The sequence below is a fragment of the Pangasianodon hypophthalmus genome, chromosome 14 (genome assembly GCF_027358585.1).
Source record: "Pangasianodon hypophthalmus isolate fPanHyp1 chromosome 14, fPanHyp1.pri, whole genome shotgun sequence".
NCBI classification, from domain to species: domain Eukaryota; kingdom Metazoa; phylum Chordata; class Actinopteri; order Siluriformes; family Pangasiidae; genus Pangasianodon; species Pangasianodon hypophthalmus.
Window position 1 is genome coordinate 9,047,646 of NC_069723.1, and position 20,179 is coordinate 9,067,824.

The 20,179-nt window shown below is 40.3% G+C and overlaps 1 protein-coding gene across 4 annotated transcripts in view; it reads left to right on the top strand.

The window, feature by feature from the left end:
* Positions 1-19,943, top strand: part of arhgef12a (Rho guanine nucleotide exchange factor (GEF) 12a) — a 61,764-nt gene extending 41,821 nt beyond the window's left edge. Inside the window, exons 17-40 of one of the 4 annotated variants that reach the window (XM_053239749.1) lie at positions 688-825; positions 910-942; positions 1,418-1,532; positions 1,660-1,762; positions 1,955-2,164; positions 7,877-8,012; positions 8,814-8,849; positions 9,014-9,147; positions 9,316-9,462; positions 9,556-9,641; positions 9,748-9,873; positions 11,699-11,813; positions 12,566-12,666; positions 13,088-13,165; positions 14,194-14,269; positions 14,359-14,526; positions 14,618-14,705; positions 14,842-14,919; positions 15,053-15,132; positions 15,228-15,395; positions 16,395-16,556; positions 16,884-17,098; positions 17,216-17,282; positions 19,174-19,943. In XM_053239749.1, the coding sequence (XP_053095724.1) occupies positions 688-825; positions 910-942; positions 1,418-1,532; positions 1,660-1,762; positions 1,955-2,164; positions 7,877-8,012; positions 8,814-8,849; positions 9,014-9,147; positions 9,316-9,462; positions 9,556-9,641; positions 9,748-9,873; positions 11,699-11,813; positions 12,566-12,666; positions 13,088-13,165; positions 14,194-14,269; positions 14,359-14,526; positions 14,618-14,705; positions 14,842-14,919; positions 15,053-15,132; positions 15,228-15,395; positions 16,395-16,556; positions 16,884-17,098; positions 17,216-17,282; positions 19,174-19,184 (2,671 nt within the window). In that variant the 3' untranslated portion in view covers positions 19,185-19,943. Of the gene's footprint in view, positions 1-687; positions 826-909; positions 943-1,417; positions 1,533-1,659; positions 1,763-1,954; positions 2,165-7,876; positions 8,013-8,813; positions 8,850-9,013; positions 9,148-9,315; positions 9,463-9,555; positions 9,642-9,747; positions 9,874-11,698; positions 11,814-12,565; positions 12,667-13,087; positions 13,166-14,193; positions 14,270-14,358; positions 14,527-14,617; positions 14,706-14,841; positions 14,920-15,052; positions 15,133-15,227; positions 15,396-16,394; positions 16,557-16,880; positions 17,099-17,215; positions 17,283-19,173 lie in introns of all 4 variants that reach the window. The other 3 variants (XM_053239748.1, XM_026924406.3, XM_053239750.1) reach the window with 3 other exon arrangements.
* Positions 19,944-20,179: the final 236 nt, after the last annotated feature.

A 20,179-nucleotide genomic window follows, 5' to 3' on the forward strand; every position in this document is an offset into this window, starting at 1 on the left:
TTGAGAACTGACTGTTCACTTACTGTCTAATATATCCCACCCCTTGACAGGTGCAAATGTAACGAGATAATCAATGTTATTCACTTCACCTGTCAGTGGTTTTTAATGTTATGGCGGATTGGTGTACAGAAATTGATCAGTCCAGCAAGTGGCACTTCTGTGGGCAGAAACACCTTGTTGATGAAAGAGGTCAGAGGAGAATTGTCAGACTGGTTTGAGCTGACAGGAAGACTACGGTAACTCAAATAACAACTGTTTACAACTGTGGTGAGCAGAAAAGCATCTCAGATGGGCCAACATGTTGAACCACTTCAGGTTACAGTCAACATAAGCTCACAGAAACTGGGCAGGTAAAGATTGGAAAAAGACCAGGCACTGTTTTTCCAATTTTCAACTGTCCAGAGATTAGCAGTTTCTGAAATACTCAAAGCAGCCCATTTGGCAGCAACCATCAACCATGCAAATTCACTGAGATCACTATTTTCCCCATTCTGATGTTGATGTGAACATTAACTTAAGCTTTTGACATGTATGTATACACATAAAATGAGCAAAAGAAGCTCAAAATGGGAGAAAAATCCATTTTCATTTGTATGGTAATTAATTAAATTTCAGTTCCTTGACTGGTTGTGTCGAGCTGCATTATTCTTTAATAACTTTACATTGGCTGTGTGTGTGTTCATGCAGACAGAAGCACAGCATGGGTCTGACCTTAGCTGAGGGAGAGCTAGCTCATCTGGACACAGAGCAGTTAAAAGATGCCACTGCTCTGGAGAGAGAGAGATCCTGTGCTGAGAACATCCTGGCCAAAATAGATGACATTCTGTAAGAGTCACTTTCAGTACTATAAAGGCTAAACATCCTGCTTAAGACTGCTATTCCTCTTAACCGGTCTGTTTTATGCAACAGGTTGTCCTCACTAGCTGCAGAAGAGGAAAAGTGGTGAGGAGAACCTTTCATGTCCACCTTGCACAAACATTTTAAAGACAAGGCGTCTTATAATGAGCCAGTGGGCCATCTGTGCATGTAAATGGGAGATTTTGAAATAAGATCTTACATCAAAGCTGTTTACTTATATTATAGATGAAAGCACTATTATAGATGAATATTGACACACAGGGAAACATATGTGAGATGCCATATGGCTCTAGCAGCCATGATTTAGTGAGAAGGAGTAATGGAGAGTGCAGTTGGGACATATGGTACAGTAAGACACGAGTTTTATGGAGCAGAAGGATGTGGCCACATGGAACCTTCCATACCCAACAAGCTTGAAGCTAGCATATGGTATTGTAAATGAAGAGACTCCACATCGGCGTGCTTCAGATTTTATATTTGCCGAGTTGGGTCTCTCATTCTAGTTCAGTAGTGCGAGATGAGAATGTGTTGTGTAAAAGGCTCATTCTCATTCTTGCAGTACCACTATACAATACGTGATCTACTTCTACATGAAGCACCTGGGTGTGAGAGGCAAAGAGCAGCGTAACCTGGAGTCCAAACGTGTGCGCATAAATTTCCTGCCCAAGATCAAGGTAGGTCTATGTCACTATGTCTAGGTCTGTCACTTTCTTTCACTCTTCCTTGCTGGATTTCAAATTGAGCTCATCTTTGGTTTCAAGGCATTCACTTGAAGGGTGATTTTATTCTGGATATTTGCAGAAGAGCAGCAAGCTGGAGAAAGAAGTAGAAGAAAAGGTGAAGAAGCCCCGTTTCAATATCCTAGGGCCTCAGCGTCGGCCAAGCCGCATTGAAACAACACCTGGTAATATTGATTAACATGTCCTGTTTACATTCTCTAACTGTGGTTTAGACTAAAGTATTCCTGTTCAAATTTATTTGTAAGTTTTGTTGATAAATTCTTTATGCTAACTATATGAGCCAGCTTTTTTTTTTTTTTTTTTTTAATATCTGAATCAAACTCTCTGCATCTTCAGTGTCCCTGTTTGTGTCTAAGCAGTAGGTCGCACTGTGGATGGAAGCAAGCCAAGGCCTCAGAAGCAGCTCTCACAGCCAGTGATGGGAAAGGGTGAGATGATAGATGGTGGGCGTTTACGGGGAAGCCAGTCGAGCGAGGGCTCAGACCTCATCCAAAACCCCACAGTCATCAGCAACATTCCTCCCAACAGCCCTGTTTCGGATACAGCCGTCAGAGACATAGACTGCAGTGAGTACTGGAATACTACTAAAAAAATCACTCATACTGGCAGTTTTACTAGTTACAATCAACTCCAGAATTATTGGCACCCCTGGTAAAGATAGGTTTAAAAAAAGTTATGAAAAACATCTTTTGTGCATTATTAGCATACATTCTAATTCTAACAGTTAATTAAAGTAAATGTATTCTAACAAAAGCACAGTTATTGGCACCCCAGAAGTTAAGAATCTAATCAAAACTAGCCACTTTACAGAAAAGCAAAGCTCAGGGATGTTTAAAAGCACCAAATTTCCAAACATCTTTCCTTGCAAACCAACTACAATATATCACTAAATGGACACATCCAAACCAACAGAACAACCCCTGGTTAGAAATTAAGCAATTAGAATTCACTGTCTCACTATCTGACTTGCCATTTCTCAGTACATCAATAAAACAACGCCCCTGCTTCACCAATAGAGTAATCTCCAGTTCCTCCAGGGTCCTTGGTCTTCACTTGTGGACTCTCCTCTTCAGCTCCCCCCACAGGTTCTCAATGGGGATTATATCAGGGGACTGGGATGGCCATGTCAGAAGCTTGATTCTGTGGCCATGGATTATTTTTGGGTAGATTTAGATGTATTTGTTAGATCATTGTCCTTCTGGAAGATCCAACCATTACCAAGTTGTAGCTCCTTGGGAGTTGCAGGCAGATTTTCATTTAAAATCTTCTGGTACTTCATAGTGGCTATAATGCCATGGATGTTAACAAGATTCCTGTGGCCTTTGGAGGAAAAGCAGTCCCACATCATCACAAATCCTCCACCATTCTACCTTCCATGCCAAACCCAACTTGAGTGCCAAAAAGCATCTATTTTTGTCTTGGTTCCATTCGGAGGTCCAGTAGCGTCTGTCGAACTCCAGGCACTTACATTTGTGATTCGATAAGAAAAGGCTTTCTTCTGACACAGTTTCCAAATAGTTTACTGGCATGGAGGTGGAATCTAATTGTATGTTTAAAGACTTGGTGACCCCAAAATGTTACCATCTTCTGCAAATCTCCAACCTTGGAGAAATTTTTGCCTCTCTGACCATCCTCTTCACTCACATGGGGGGAGAAAAAACACTTGCATCCACTTTCAAGCTGGTTCATTACAGCTCCAGTTGTTTTAAAGTTATTGCTAGTGGATAGGGGTATTTTCATTTGTGTAGCCACTGCTTTATAGCCATTGCCTGATTTATGAAGGTTTCGCTTTCTTTCCATTATGTTGATAAATTCTGCTCATGCAGGAAAGATAGCTAGAACCAGGAAACATTTTCAGTATGGAGAACATCAGCATAATCATGGTTGTGATTCAGCACCAACATGTACCAAACACAAGAAAGCAAAGCAAAGCAAAGCCGATGTGCAGGAAATACAGTGACAACTCCATGAAATATGGATTCACACTGGAGATTTCTCTGTTCCTCTTCTCTCTACGTTTTGTGTAAATAGACTTAAAAGCTGTATAATGTCTATGTATCATTTGTTAACAGGGACTTTTGTGCTGAGAGAGATAAAGATCTGAGAGACGGGTGGATTTAAAGAGAATGAGTCTGAATTAGACACAACTGTTGATTTAAAAAACAGTGGCCACTGATCACATGCAAATAGTGTCACTGAAGCAATTATGAACAGCAAAATTCAGACAGTACAATTGTCAGGCATATTGATGATGATGTCCAATTACACTGAGAGTTTTGTGCTGGCAAAATGTTAAAGATAGTGCAGCTTTGCAGATGCAATTTCTGAATGGGGAAACCATTAGGATGTAATTTCTATTTTGCAAAACGTTGCCTATGATATCTTAAGTGGAATGTCTGCACAGAAAATGATGAAAGGCCAGGACTGATGATGTGACCTATGAAGTGAATCATAAGTAGTGTGAAAGAGAGAAACCAGAATATCCTTGTCACACTTAGAAATGCATTAAAAAAAACTTTCTAATCAGAAGAGACAGTTGTTAACTGATGAGATATACGGTGCAAATCAGGTATGCATGCCATTTTTCAACATGTCTGTGAATTCAATTTAAGCAAAGAAGAAGTGAAAATTGTATTACTGCTACTCACAGTGCTATCATTTCTATCCAAGATTAATCTCTGGTGGCAATATGTGGAAAAGGGCACATACAGTCCCCTCTGAAAGGTGGACTTCTGTATTTCTGCTCTCAAAGTCTTTTTCAAATGTTGGATTGTGATACCTTCACCCCTGCCCTGTGGAGGTTGTTGGCAATGTCAGTGACTGTTGTTTTTGGGGTTTTCTTCACAGCTCTCACAATGTTTCCATCAACTGCTGTAGTTTTTCTTGGCCAACCGGTTCTGAGTCTGATTGTTAGTACACCACTGATTTCTTTCTTTTACAGGACAGTCCAAATTGTTGTATTAGCTATGCCCAATGCTTATGCAATGGCTCTGATCGGTTTTATCTCTTTCCTCAGCTTCAAAATGTCTTGCTTTTCTCCCATAGACAGCTCTCTGGTCTACGTGTTGGTTTTATCCTTTTTCACAACAAATGCAGTCTTCAAAGGTGAAACCCAGGTCTCAAACCAAGAGTAGACATTCAGAGCTATTAATTGTTTAAACAATTGATCTAACAGGGCACACCTGGGCAACAAGAAACACCTGTCAGTCACACGTTCCAATATTTGTGATCACTTTATAAAATGGGTGAGTTCAAAAAAATGTTGTTTAACAAATCTAGTAAATATCAGGAAATGAAAACTGAAAATCTGATCTATCATCTCATATTCATCTTTTAATCTTGAACCCAAATGTCTTCAGCATATAGCAAAAACATTTTTACAAAACATCAATACTTTTGGTGGGGGCTGTATGAAGTATTCGTCATCTATTTTTCTTATCAGCGATAGCCAACTTAAATACTCAAATGAAATTCAGAGATACTCCTTCTGGCAGTTTTTGGCTGACTGCTTCTAAACAGTGTTCAGCTATTGCAGATAGCGCAATCTCAGTTCCTGTTTCCCACAGCCACCTGTGTGAGCTTATCATTTTAAGTTTGACTTGTATGAAAAGCAACACAGAACAGAGCTCAAAGAGCTTTGTGTACATAGTGATTGATTCCAGTGAGAACACTGATACAAGCTCTAGGCTACAGTAAACACTGTGTATTGTGTTTGACTTGAAAAAACACTGGGCTTGTGTCAGATAATACATACAAACCCTGTATATATTAAACTAGCTGGGGTTTTTGGAAACACTGTGATCTTGGTGAGATTTTGCTTTAGGCCAGGGTTTTATTTGATCCGTAACACCACTGGCATTATTCACATACTCTCCTGGGTACCTTTTGAACATCAATAGGATGTAAAACTATTCTGGGACACGTACAGCAGCGTGGAGATGTTAAACCATTAGATGAGCTGTCAGTTTCTATGTAATACATTGTGCCAGTGCTGTGATTGTTATGAGCTGTGAAAATGATGACCTCAGATTTAAAAGTATTTAGATCTAGAAGATCCAGAAGACTGGCATGCAGCTAGACTTTTTGGTAGTATGTAAGTAAATTTGATTCATTGTTTTAAATCATATTTAAAACAATGGATTTAAAACTAATCCATTGTTTTAAATCATATTTAAAACAATAGCTACGTTTACATGGACACTAATAATCTGATCGTAATTGGACTAGAAGCACAATCAGATCTAAAAAGTCACATGTAAACACGTCAATCGGAATGAATTGGCCAAAACCGATTAAAATTTCATTCGGATCGTAAGGGGTGGTTTAAACCTTTTCTAATCCGATGGAGAGGACATATAAACACTTCATCGGGTTGAAAATGAAACCAGATAGTTCTGTGCACGTGCAATGACGTACAAATCACGTAATGACGTATGACGCACAGCGGTATTGGGGCTCTGACCGTAGCCTCACCAGGTGCCATGTTCCCCTCCACCATTGAGCATAAGTGTCATAAATGACTGTCGTGTCATCCTAAAATTCTCCTTCCACTCCTCGTCTGTGAAGTGGTGCAAGACGACGTTGTCCCACCGGTCCTTGCTTTGGACCCTCATCCACAGACGCCTTGTTCTGGGCTCGGGAAGGGGCATTTTAATTGCTTGATAAATACACGCAGTACCGCACAAAACATCACGCGCTCGTCGTCTTCTAATTAGCAGCTGAAATAGGCAAATGTTAAGTCCGCTTTTTAAAACGAAAAAAAGAAGCAATGGCAAGAGAGTGGCTGCTAGTATCTGTGTGTTGGAACGGCTGGAAACGTGTATTCGTGCACTGTGAGCACGTCAGAAGATTCTGTTATGTAAACGCGCATATCAACCCGATTACTTTATTCAGCGTTCTTGTAAACACTGCGATCGGATTAATCAATCTGATTGATTTCATTCCAATTGAAACAAAAAGTGTCCATGTAAACGTGACTAATGTCTGCTGACCAAAATACTGTTATATTTAACTGCTATATTTAAACACCATTTTCCACCAATTACTGCTCTCCATGGCTCTAGACAATAGCATATGCATATACAGTCAGGTCGATAAATATAGACAATGAGAAAGTTAATATTATTTTACCTGTCTACGACAGTATACTGAAGTTGAAATTAAATGCAAAATATTAAAAGTGCAGACTTCCAGCTTTAAATTGAAGGTATTTATAACCAAATCAGGTGAACAGTGTAGGAATTACAGCACTTTTTATGTGTGCTCTTAATAGGGACTAAGAGTAAATGGACAAAATGGACATTGTCAAATTGTCAATTGTCCTGAAGTCCGGAACTCATAGATATCACCAGGCACTGGGTTTCTTCCATGTTGATGCTCTGTCTCCAGTTCTTGCTTGTTCTTGGAGTGTTTTGTCTTCAGTTTTGCCCTAAGAAATATTCCACTTCTTTGTCCGGGTTTTTGTCCATCTGCACTGTGAAGCACCATCCAATCGGTTTTGAAGCATTTGGCTGAATTTGAGCAGATATTATAGCCCTATACACTTCAGAATACATCCTACTGCTTTTGTCAGCGGTCACATCATCAATAAATACAAGGGAGTCAGTTCCACTGGAAGCCATACACACCCATGCCGTAAGATGAAGTGGTATGCTTCAGGTCATATGCAGTTCTTTCCATTCTCTATATTCTTTTCTTCCCATCATTCAGATACACATATAAAAAGTGCTGTAATTCCTACACTGTTTACCTGATTTGGATGTAAATATTCTCCAATTAAAGCTGAAAGTCTGTACTTCATATTCCTTATTTAATTTCAACTCCAATGTACTGTGGTAGACAAAGTAAAACTTACATACTCATGGACCTGACTGTACATATTTATACACACAAAAACATACACATACAGTATGGATTCAACCATTTCCAAAGGCAATGGAATAAAAGTATGTTTTGAGCTTTAATTTGGAAAATGCCACAGAAGATGCAGGTAGATTTGAAGGCTATATGAGAGGTTTTTGAAATTCAAGCAGTAATAAGGAAATGCATTATTATAAATACTCGGAACTATGCTATAGATGTATGCAATTTCAGACACAGCTCTAGTTTGTTCAGTCTGTTGCAGTCATCGCGTTACATCATGCTGTACTGCCACCTCTATATACAGTATGTTGGTATTGCCCCATGATATTTTTTTTCTGATGTGCACAATTAACATGCGAACTGTGAGCAACTGTGAGCAATCTTTTTATTTATTTATTTTTATCTTTTATCCAAAGGTGTGAACTCATCCTTCATGCTCCAGCAGTTGAGTGATGGTATGCAGGTTGGGGAAGGGCTGGACATGACATACCCCCCATGTGATTACACTCCCTACAACGTGGAGCATCTTGATGAGGACAGAGATGGAGACAGGTACACAGTCAGGAATCTCACTTTTCTCTATTCCATGCAGTCTCAGTCTGTACTCTATTTAAATACGTTGTCCTCCACTATGCTGTGGAAAACTTTACAGCCGGTTTTACACTGTGCAATTTTAGTGGTCTTATAATATTATTGCTTGTCACATTGTATGGCATGATCCCCAATAAATCTTGGCCAAATTCTATAACAGACTGTGTGATAACATGTCAGATTATGTGATAAAGATCCTCTAACGATAGATCTACTATTAAAGAAAATGACTACATTCTGCTTAAGTCATCAATCATGTGTTTCGGATGAGCTCGCATAAACAGAAATAAGCCCTCTGTAATACTAGCAAGGTTATGCCTAGAGAAAACACATTTTAAAAGTCAAAAAGGATTTTGGAGCCATTCCTAGAAGCTATAAATTATTCTCTATTTCTTTCTTTATCCCTTTTTGCCCAGTAGTGATAGAACTGTGATGAGACATCATTTTAGATGAATGTAGCAGTGCTCACACTGAGATTCTCATCAAAATATTTCTGACCCTGCCAGAACTTTGGTCGCAGTAAGCACATCTCATTATGCTTTCCAAGGCCACCGAGCTCAACTCATTATCAAAGGATTCTTTTACGATGTGGGATTTTTGTCTGTGACAGCAAATCAGGCTGAAAATCGTACAGTGTAAAGTAAAATTTAAAATTAAAATTTAATTGACCAAATGACTTTAATAAATCAATTCTAAGTCTCGCGGGATGTAACTGGGAGGAATAAGTAGGTGTTTTTTGTTTTTTTTTGACTGTTCTTTCAGATTTGTGGATGTGGGCACACCTAAGCTGAGCAGAAGGTATTTCTGCTGCATGCCCTTTTCTATGTCAACATTTAATCTTTGACTTTCGTGCACTGTACTGTGCCTGTCAGACAGTTACATTTGGTGTTTTGATGAGCACTCGTCTTGTTAGATACCTCTCTTTCATTTTCATCATCTTTCATTCTCTGTTTATCTCTCAGGCTAGAGGAGACATTGAGTGAGGATGATGGTGTTTACTCTGACATGGATCCTCCAAACTGGCAGCAGCTTGTGAAGATGGAGGTTCTAGCTGAATTGACCCCCCAGGAGATCAAGAGACAAGAAGTTATTAATGGTAGGGCTGGTAACATTATGTGAACATAACACTGGTTTAAGGAACATTTTGAAATGCACTGAGGGGACGCACTGAATTTATATTACGTATGAGGAATTTTCTGGAAAACCACAAAAGTGCCTTTTAGGATGGGAAAGTGATAATGTGTACATTGTTTCATTGTCTCAGAGCTGTTCTACACGGAGCGTGCACACGTACGCATGCTGAAAGTCCTGGACAATGTCTTCTACCAAAAGTTGTTCCGTGACAACATATTACCACCTGCAGACATCAACAACATCTTCAGCAACCTGGAGGAGATCATCCAGCTCCATGGTATCAAACACACCTGCTGTATGAGTACATTCATACACCCACCATACCCGTTCTGATTCCTTTTTCCATGCAATCTTCTACACTTTACTCCAGTGATGATTTCGGAGCAGATGGCAGCCATACGCAAGAGGAATGAAACGTCAGTGGTTGACCAAATTGGAGACGATTTGCTGTCTTGGGTAAGTGCAAGGTTTTAACAAGGAGTGAAAAGGAGTCTGACAAAGTTTTGCTGTTGGCCCAGTGTCGAATCTGTCCTGTTAAGCCCTGCTTGAATTTCTTATCCAGTTCAGCAGAGAAGAGGAGGAAAAGATGAAGCATGCAGTAGGCACCTTCTGCAGCAACCAGCCCTTTGCTCTGGAGCTCATCAAGAGCCGGCAAAAGAAGGACCAGCGCTTCCTCACCTTCATGCACGTAAGGGCGGCACTTCACCAATCCTGGTTCAGTTCCTGGTTGACCTTGGTTTTGGTTATACACACAAACACATACACACACAAACACATAGATACAAAAGCATCATCATGTGGTGGCACAGCGGGTTGTAAATGAGCCAGGATGTTTACCCTAGAGGCAGCATGGTGGCGCAGCATGGTGGCGCAGCAGGTACCGTTGCTGCCTCACAGCTGCATGGTCACGTTTGGGTTAGACTCAGTTTGATTTGCACTGAGAACCAAGAACTCCAATTTTTGTTCTTGCTGTCAGGCTGTTTGTATTGGAAATTAAAAAGCAAGAACTTTTGCTTGACATTTGAATATGGCCTACTGGAAAACACCTTTTTTTTCTGTTAGTTTATTCGTTTTGAATCTGAACCTAGTGTAAGCTCAGTGATTTACAGTTCTTTCTAAAAGTGTTTGTTTCCAAAATTTATTGTTAATTTTTCTGGTGACAAGAAGAATGTAATTGTTCTAGTGGAAAATATATAAATCCACATCACAGGAGTGAACGTTTGGAAGTTTATGTGAATTGTTTGTAATTTAAGCACTTTGGCCTATTGAAGGGCTCAGGGGGGAGCTCATGTGGGAGATTCAGCCACAAATTCTGGACAGTTTTATGCGTGGTGTTTTTTATTTGCATCTTTTTTTTTTTTTTTCCTTTTCCCAATGTCGGTTTGATCATTTGCCAGCCAGACTAAACTCAAGAACAGGCACTTCACTCCACTTCCTACTATACATTTAACAAAAATCATTCTAACAAGAATGTCTTTTTTATCTCATAGAATTTTCTCTTAAAAATGCAGGAAAAATATCAACACTCTTAAGAACTTTCACAGTAAATAAATATTCTCCCTTTTCTATTAAAGTCTATTATTTTTTATACTTCTCTGAAGAACCTTCATTTGACCATTTCTGTTTCCAGGTTGTATAAATACACATATAAAATCCTTTTGTCATTCAGTTGAAGTTTTTTCAGTCTTCAACTCTAAACTCTAAACTTCAACTCTTCTCACTGTAGCCTCAGATTTCTGTTTTTTAGCTAACAGTAGTGGACTTCAGTGTGGTCTTCTGCTATTGTTAACCTGTTTCGCTCAAGGATGTGTGCTCTGAGATGCTTTTTTGCTCATTATTGCTATAAAGAGTGATTATTTGAGTTACTGTAGCCTTCCTGTCAGCTCGAACAGGTCTGGCCATTCTTCTCTGATTTCTAACCTCAACAAGGCGTTTCCTCCAACAGAACTTTCGCTTTCTGGATGTTTTTTGTTTTTCGCACCGTTCTGTGTAAACTCTAGAGACTGTTGTGTGTGAAAAACCCAGGAGATCAGCAGTTTCTGAAACACTCAAACCAGCCTATCTGGCACCAGCAAACATTCCCTGATCAGAGTCACTGAGATCAAATATTTTCTCCATTCTGATATTTGATGTGAACATTACGCGTAACATTAACATTAATTTCGATGTGTCTCTGTATGATTATATGCATTGTACTGCTGCCACATGATTGGATAATTGCAGGAATGAGCAGGTGTACAGAGGTTCCTATTAAAGTGGCCAGTGAGTGTATGTCAAAGCTTAAAAATATCACTCACTGCATCTGTTATTCATTTTATATATATACTTTTTTTTGTTTTTTTTGCAGAGAGCAGTTATAGCCATCTGTCACTGCAAGAGATATTTTCAAATGAGTCCTGACATAAAGACAAGATGTGTGTTTGTTTTTGTGGCATGGTTCGGTATGGTTTTTGTCATCTACTAGCATTGTTTTCCTGACCTAGGAGTTAGGCTGCTGTTTTCTCTGTGTGCAGGAGGCAGAGAGTAATCGGATGTGCCGAAGGCTGCAGCTGAAGGACATGATCCCTGCTGAGATGCAAAGACTCACCAAGTACCCCTTACTGCTGGAGAACATCTCCAAATACACTGGTACAACAGCAATAATATGTATTTGTACGCAAACACATTGTATATTCAAATATATTCTTCACACTTGTATTATTGTAGCACACACACAGAAACACTCATTCTTACTTAAAATACACGCATACTTAGAATCTCCATGCCCGACTTGCATACATATTGTATTTCTCTTCTCACTTGCACACATATGCAATCATTTCACACACATGCATGCATACAAACTACCTCATTTTAATGCAGCTTCATGCCCCTCTGTGTATAGTGCTGTCTCTCTGTGTATAGTGTGATGCATTTAGAGCAGTGTGAGTGATGGCTCTGTCCTTCTTCTAGCATCCTCCTCTGCTCTGACCGCCAACAGTGGGAAGGGCTGCCAGAGGACGCTCCAGACACACTCAGCCATTTCCAGCCCAGCTCTCAGTAATGAGGCTTATTCAGTGCTGGCACTGGCTGTTAGCCAGGCAGTTCCGATATTACAAATGGGCTGTTTTTAGATTATACCTATACCTAGAATTTACCTAAAGAGCCTGTTTTGGAGCATTTAAATTGGCCGACTCGCTTTCCTGAAATTGCCACAATGAACTTAATGTAAAATGTGCAATTAAGAGATACTAATACTGTCTCATTTGTCTAAGCGAAAGGGAATGAACCCTGTTCAGGCAATCTGTTCATGCGCTAGGGAAAAATGAGCCACTTGGCAGGCCTGGTTATTCTTAAAAACCATATTTCTCCTGTGTGTCCATCTATCTGTCTGTCTCCAGGTGATCCAGAGGAGAAAGAAAAGGTGAGGAAAGCAGCTGATTGTTGTCGCAAGATCCTCAACCACGTTAACCAAGCAGTGAAGGAGTCAGAAAATAAACAGGTAATCACTGTGACCTCACTGAGCTGCCATCCTAACTTTCTTCCCTTTCTAACACTTCCTGAAGTGTTGCTCAGATAGCAGACAATATGTCTCCATTTGGGCCTCTGCTCTTGCTTCAGCAACCACTTTTTTGGATTTTTCTGAAGGCTCTTAATAGACAAACCTATCAAATTCTTCTATCAATCATATCTTTATGAGACAGAGCTGCTCAAAGTTAGAGGAAAGTTAACTGAGCCATTTCAGATGTTTCTGTATTACACTATGGTAACTAAATCCTACTATATAATATATTAGTTCTTGTTTTCTTATTGTCTTTAATTCCCCATTTCTATGTTTAACTATATCATAAGTGGTTTTGTATTTAAGTGTGTTGGATCTATTATGTCTCACTGGTGGTTTTGTGTTGTTATAAATTGTTCAGCATCTGGAGGACTACCAGAGACGCCTGGACCTCTCCTCCCTGAAGCAGAGTGAGAATCCACTCATTTCCGAGTTTAAGGTCAGCCATGTTAAACTGAGTTTGGTTGTCCACAATATGAATCTGATATTAATCCAGACCTACCAACCTTCACGCATTTTGCATAGCAGCTCCGCATTTTAACATCAGAATACACTGGTACAAGTTACATACAAAAACATGCCAAAAGAAAGGGCTTTTTTCCCAATAAAAATGACAGATGAGTCAAATGATATATGAATCTGGAATGATTGACAATTCCTTGAATGTTTTGAATTCTGCGATATTCCACCCCTGGAAGCCCCACCCCTTTTCCCCAAGTGCTCTTTTGGCCTGTAGTCTCAACAGAAAAGTGTTCACTCTATCGTCTGGAGATTACGAGTTTGAATCACAGTGATGCCACAACCTGGGGAAGCAAAATTGGCCATGTATGTATGTATGTATGTGGAAGAGGGGGGATAGTGCTTTCCTCCGAGTGTGTTATGCTGCCCTGTGATGCAGCATGAGAAGCAGCTTGTAAAGATGTTGTTGGCTGGCTTCACATAAAGGCTAACACGTGCACATGTGCATCCTTCATCCTCCTCGTTTGCTAGCAAAACCAAATTAGAGAGAAAATGGGGGAAAATCAGAAAAAAAACATCACTTAACTATATTTATTAAGGATGCACCAACATCTTGGCCACTGAAAATGGTCAAAAATGGCAATTTCAGGTTTTGACCAAAAGAGAAAAAAGGGAAAAAAACATCAGAAAATATTAAGTAGACATACAACGAAGTGTCATATCTAACACTTTACAAATAATTCTAATGGTAAAACTAATTAAACAGTGCTAAAAATTATATTTGTTTCCTGTGCTGTCCGGAGCCGTACAGTATTCAAACATTTTGAACAGCAGCCGATGAACAATGAAACCAATGAAAAATGTCAGCCATGTGAAACTACTCATTATTCCTCTTCAGGGTTGATAGGTCTGTTAAGCATGGGAAAAGTGTGAACAGTGGAATGAAGGCTTGCTAATTTTAGACCACATTATATATATATTACGCATAACTAAATTTCATCTTTTCAGAATCTAGATCTTACCAAAAGGAAGTTGATCCATGAAGGTCCACTGACCTGGAAACTGAATAAAGACAAGACTGTCGGTAGGGCACTAAGAGAGATTATTATTGCATGTTTTACTATTAATGTTTGATACATTTACTTAGTTTGGACACACGTGCGTTTCTTTTAGAGTTATACACACTGCTCCTTGAGGACATCCTGGTGTTGTTGCAGAAGCAAGACGAGAAACTCGTTCTGAAATGCCACAGCAAGAACCGTGCAGGATCGGCTGACACGCAGCACATCTTCAGCCCTGTTATTAAGCTCAACACTGTACTGGTGCGCTCAGTGGCAACGGGTAAGCTCTATTATATACACAGACACACACACACACACACACACACCAAAGTGGGGAATGGTGCCAATTAACACTGTCTTTCCATAAACAGACAACAGGTCCTTCTTTGTGCTCTCCATGTCGGATAACGGAGCTCAGATCTATGAACTGATGGCCCAGACAGTGTCTGAACAGAGAGTGTAAGTGCTGAGACTGCCATTTTTCCACTTCAGATTTCTTTTCTCTTTCTTAATTTTCTACCTCATCTTGTCTCTATCCCTCTTTCCCCAACAGCACCTCCTACTTTCATTCTCTCATTTATTCTTTCTCCCTTAGATGGCAGAGGCATATCATTCAGCGAGCAGAGGCAATGAAGTCCAGGCCACACAGCGTCATTCCTTTGCCTCAGTCTGCGTAAGTGCATTTTTTTCCTCCTCTCCACTCCATTCATTGCTAGCTTCTTAGCCCAAGTACACAGTGACTCAGACATTTCACTCTTCACTGCAAATGAAAAGTCACATTTAAACTGTATTTTAACTTTTCTTAGAGGAGAGAGAAATGGAGTCGGAGTTGGTAAACTTACCAAAGCTCCAGAGCGTGAGTTTGCTAGCAGTGCTCAGGCCTCAGGTAATTGCAGCTTCTTACGTCTTTGTGTTGATGCCAATGATCCTGGCCTCTGATATCCCCAGTCTGTGTGTGTGATCTGTACATCGTGCTTTTAGGTAAAGCCTGCGATGCAGTGTCTGATCGTGCCTCCAATAATGAGGAGCAGGAGCAAACTCGGGCACATGGAAATGATGAAAGCTGTTATCCAGAACCGGAGCTGCTGGATGGCTGTGACACAGACTCTCCATCGTCTTCCTGCAGAGCCGACGAAGCTCTGAAAACCTGTGAGTAACACGCACTTGGCAGACACTTTTGACCAATCCCACCTGCTCTTGCAGAGAGTTCAGCAAGCCCACCATTCTGAGAGAAAGTTTAACCAATCCTGCCTGCCCCCACAGAAGGTTTGACCAATCCCATCTGCTCCTTCAGAAGGTTTGACCAATCCCACACCCTCCCACAGAAGGTTTGACCAATCCCACACCCTCCCACAGATGGTTTGTCCAATCTCACACCCTCCCGCAGAAGGTTTGACCAATCCCACACCCTCCCACAGAAGGTTTGACCAATCCCACACCCTCCCGCAGAAGGTTTGACCAATCCCACACCCTCCCACAGAAGGTTTGACCAATCCCACACCCTCCCGCAGAAGGTTTGACCAATACCACACCCTCCCGCAGAAGGTTTGACCAATCCCACACCCTCCCACAGAAGGTTTGACCAATCCCACACCCTCCCACAGAAGGTTTGACCAATCCCACGCCCTCCCGCAGAAGGTTTGTCCAATCTCACACCCTCCTGCAGAAAGTTTGACCAACCCCACCCCCTCCCGCAGAAGGTTTGACCAGTCCCACCCACACCTGCAGAAAGTTTGCCCAATCCCACCCCCTCCTGCAGAAGGTTTGACCAATCCCACCCCCTCCTGCAGAAGGTTTGACCAATCCCACCCCCTCCTGCAGAAAGTTTGCCCAATCCCACCCACACCTGCAGAAAGTTTGCCCAATCCCACCCCCTCCTGCAGAAGGTTTGACCAATCCCACCCACACCTGCAGAAAGTTTGCCCACCCCCACCCCCTCCTGCAGAAGGTTTGACCAATCCCACCCACTCTTGCAGAAAGTTTGACCAGTCCTGCCCACTCCCAGAGAAATTTTGAACAATCCTGCCCGCTCCTGCAGAAAGTTTGACCAATCCTGTTCCAACAGTTATTATTTTTGATTACACAAGGATAAAGCACTTAATGAAATTGAAGTGTGTGTATGTTTTGTGCTTTTCTCTGCTTTCTCAGTGGCAGCTTTAAAGCAGGTGCTGGTAACTCAGCTGATGGCCCAGAACGATGGGGAGCGGATGGGCCGGCGTCTCCTCAGGACAACATCTTTGCGCACATCATGCAGGACTCAGGACGCCTCCTCAGGGGACACAGGTTTTTTTGAAGGCACTGAGGACTATGGTGAGTGACTTACCTCTTACGTCTGTTTCAAAATGGTGTAGGGACAAAACAGGACTAAATTTCAAGCCTAGAGTAGTTAAAATATTAAGGAGCTAGCTAAATAATGATATGAATAAAAATAGTGGAATAAGTTTAACTGTAACATCTAAATTGAGGTCTATCTGAGTGTGCCTGCTATTTGTATATGTCTATGAATGGTTTTGGTCATTCCAATTATTTGAAATGTACAGTGGCACTATGTAATGAATGTCCATTTGTGGTTGTGTTGACTTACTACTAGGCTTGTGCGTGCGTGCGTGTGTGTGTGCATGTGTATAAATGAAGCAGGCTACATGGTGCTGGAGGGCTCTGGAGGCTCTGAGAGCAGCACTGATGATAATGTTCAGTACAGGAGGAAGGAGTTGGGTCTTTCCCGTGGCTGTGCTGCTGACTCGGGTATCAGCCTCAGGTTTTCATCGTCCTCAGCAGAGAGCTTATGCGGCATCAGCAGACAGGTTCTCACGTACCTGCGCTCTCTGCAAGCCAACCTCAATCACCTCAAGGTCTATCCACACACTCATATACACACGCTTGTAGCTCTGTCTCTTGAGGATAAAGTGAATGAAAATAATTATGATGGATGTTGTTTAGAGTGTTAACTCTGATCAATATGTTTTCAGGAGGTAGAGAGCAGATATTATCTGTTAAGACAAAAACAAGAATCAGCAGACACTGGAAGGAACAAAGGTACAGTACAACAACAATAACTACAATAATAGTAATAATAATAATAATAATTTGTTATATTTTAAATAGTATAATAGTTTTACTTACATTGTACCAACACAATCCTTAAGTCTGGAGCCGCTACTGATCATTGTTTTTATTTAATCAGTTTAGCCTAATTGGGTGCAAAAGAATGAATTAACCTAAATCACCATAAGGCTAAACAAGACTTTACTAATTGATGTCTTTTAATTACATACAAGGATTAAATTAATTATATAATTTATTTAAATTATTTTGTTTTGAATAATAGGTATTTCTTGTATATAATATTTTGTATTAGCTTTTGACAAATGAAGTAATTTGAGTTATTGCCTGTGGGATTTTGGACCCTAGAGCTCCTGGACATTTTATCACAAAATAAACACAGGCCAAAAAAAAACACACAATCACATCAAAAAGAACTGCAAACTTAGCGTTTACAGCAAAAAAGAGCAAAAAGTATTTTATGAACCCTTTGGAATTACCAGTATTTCTGCATTAATTACTGATAACAAATATGTTCTTGTCAATACTGAAAAGATCATTTAAAGTTTCACAGATTAAACAACAAAAAGCTTGTGAAGCAGGGCTAGCAACATCTTCAAAAATTGGTGTCAGGTATTCCAGTTAAGGAGATGAGTTCAAAACAAATTTCACAGGATCTTAAAAGACAAATTAGAGAGAAGCATGAAGAGGTTTGTATGTTCTTTCTGTGTCCGTGTGGGTTTCCTCTGGGTTATCCGGTTTCCTCCTGCCTTCCAAAAAACATGCCGGTAGATGGATTGGTTACACTAAAGGTGTGAGTGAGTGTGTTGATGCGTGTGCATGGTTCCCTGCGATGGACGGTCCTATCCAAGATGAGTTCCTACCTCACACCCAGTGATGGGCTTTGGAAGGAGTGTTCATCATTCCACAGTAAGACAAATTGTCTGCAAATCGAGGACCTTCAGTACTGTTGGTACTCTCCTTAGGAATGATCACACCAAGAGCACAACAAGCAAAGTAAATGGAGGTAGAAAAGAACTGAAGGGTAAAAGACCTCCAGAATTTTCTAGATGAAGGCTCTGTTCATGTGTCCACTGTAAGAAAAACTAGAATGGTTTTAACAGAATGCCACCATGAGGAAACCACTTCTCTCCAAAAACAAACATTTCTGCACATATTAAGTTTGCAAAGACCATTCGGTTGATTCCTGACACTTCCTGGACGATATCCTGTGCACAGATGAGACAAAAGTTGGCAAGAATGCACAACACCATGCTTGGAGGGAAATATAAGGCATTGCCAACTAGCACCACGAGCTTGCAATCATTAACACAATGAATTCAAAGTCAGGTTAGTGGTGTGTCGCTTTTAGCTAAAGAAAATTGATGATGCAACACGACAATGACAGAAATTACACACGCAAATAAACAGGATTGTTTGAGAAAAACTGTTTTTAGAGTAGGTTTGGAGTCAGGCCCTTAATTCTTAATCTGAGATGGCGTGAGCTCATTAAGGCTGTTCATGAAAGAAATGTTGAACTGAAACAGATTTTTAGAAGGAATTCTTTCTCTCTCCATTGTGCATGTTTTAGCAGCAGCTACTTGAAACATTTGGCAGAGGTTACTGCTGATAAAGGAGTCCACCAGTTATTAGATACGAGGGTTCATTTCCTTTTTCCTGCCTGGGCTGTGAATTATTAATCAGTGTGTTCAATAAAGGCAGGAAGAGTACAAATGTTTGTGGCTTAATAATTTAGGCTGCATAAGTTTTTCTTATATTGTGAGTTGAATGAAGCATTAATGCAGAAATCCAAGTAATTCCAAAGGGTTGTTTATGATTATGATTATGTTTCTGATTATGATTATCTCTACTTTTAATTGTCTAGATAAGAAATAGCTGGGTGGAGTTTTCCTGGCTCGAGTTAACCTGGGGTCACTTTGGCCTTCACTACACTTTGCAGCATCTTGCGCAGAGAGAGACTGATGGAGAGCAAAACAAAGCAGCATTTTGACAAAGTGTGTGCCCTCCATTAAAGTCAGTTAGAGAAGATGGACGGTCCTGTCTGCTCCTAGCTTGTTCCTGCAGCACTGCCTCAGTCCAGCCAGAATGGACCGTCCAGTCCTGTGCATCACCCCAGCTAGACCAACAAGAATGATGAACAAATGTGTACTTACAAATATATATAAGATGTGTGTGTGTATATATATATATATATATATATATATATATATATATATATATATATATATAAAAACCATTAAACATTTTTAAGTAATGATGTAACATTTTAATCCTAGATATATTTATTTCCTTCCCAAGTCACTTGCAAAGTTTAGTTTTTTGTTTGATTGTTTGTTTGTTTGTTTGTTTGTTTCCTTTTTTCTTGTGCTTCAGGATGCGACTTGCGTTTGAGTGTGCAGTGTGTGCTGTTGCTATGTATATCAGAAGATCCTCTCTGAGGCCTCTACTCACATCTTGTATAAAAGTGCACTAGATTGCCTCCTCTTCTAATGCTTCAAGAGGGTAAAGAGCTCTAGCTGAGACGAGGAGAGCATGAAACCAGAACAGTCCTTATAACTGCCTGCAAATGCAGAATATATAACCAGTGAGGTGGCTAGTGATGCAAAACTTGGAAATAAAGATGCAGTGACTGAGTGTTTTGTGTGTTTTTTTTCCCTTTTGAGTCAGCTATTTGCTATAATGTTGCAAGAGCAGCATGTTAATGCCATGTTCTGATTGAGTAGGATATTGCTTCTATCATCATTGAAAGCACAAAAGCCATGACTTTTGAATGTCAAGCACAGTGAAAATTGATGCTTGCTGTTCTGAATCAATCCCAGAATCAGCGTCCTCTGTGTAAGGAATAAAACACAATAAGGTGTGTTTTTACA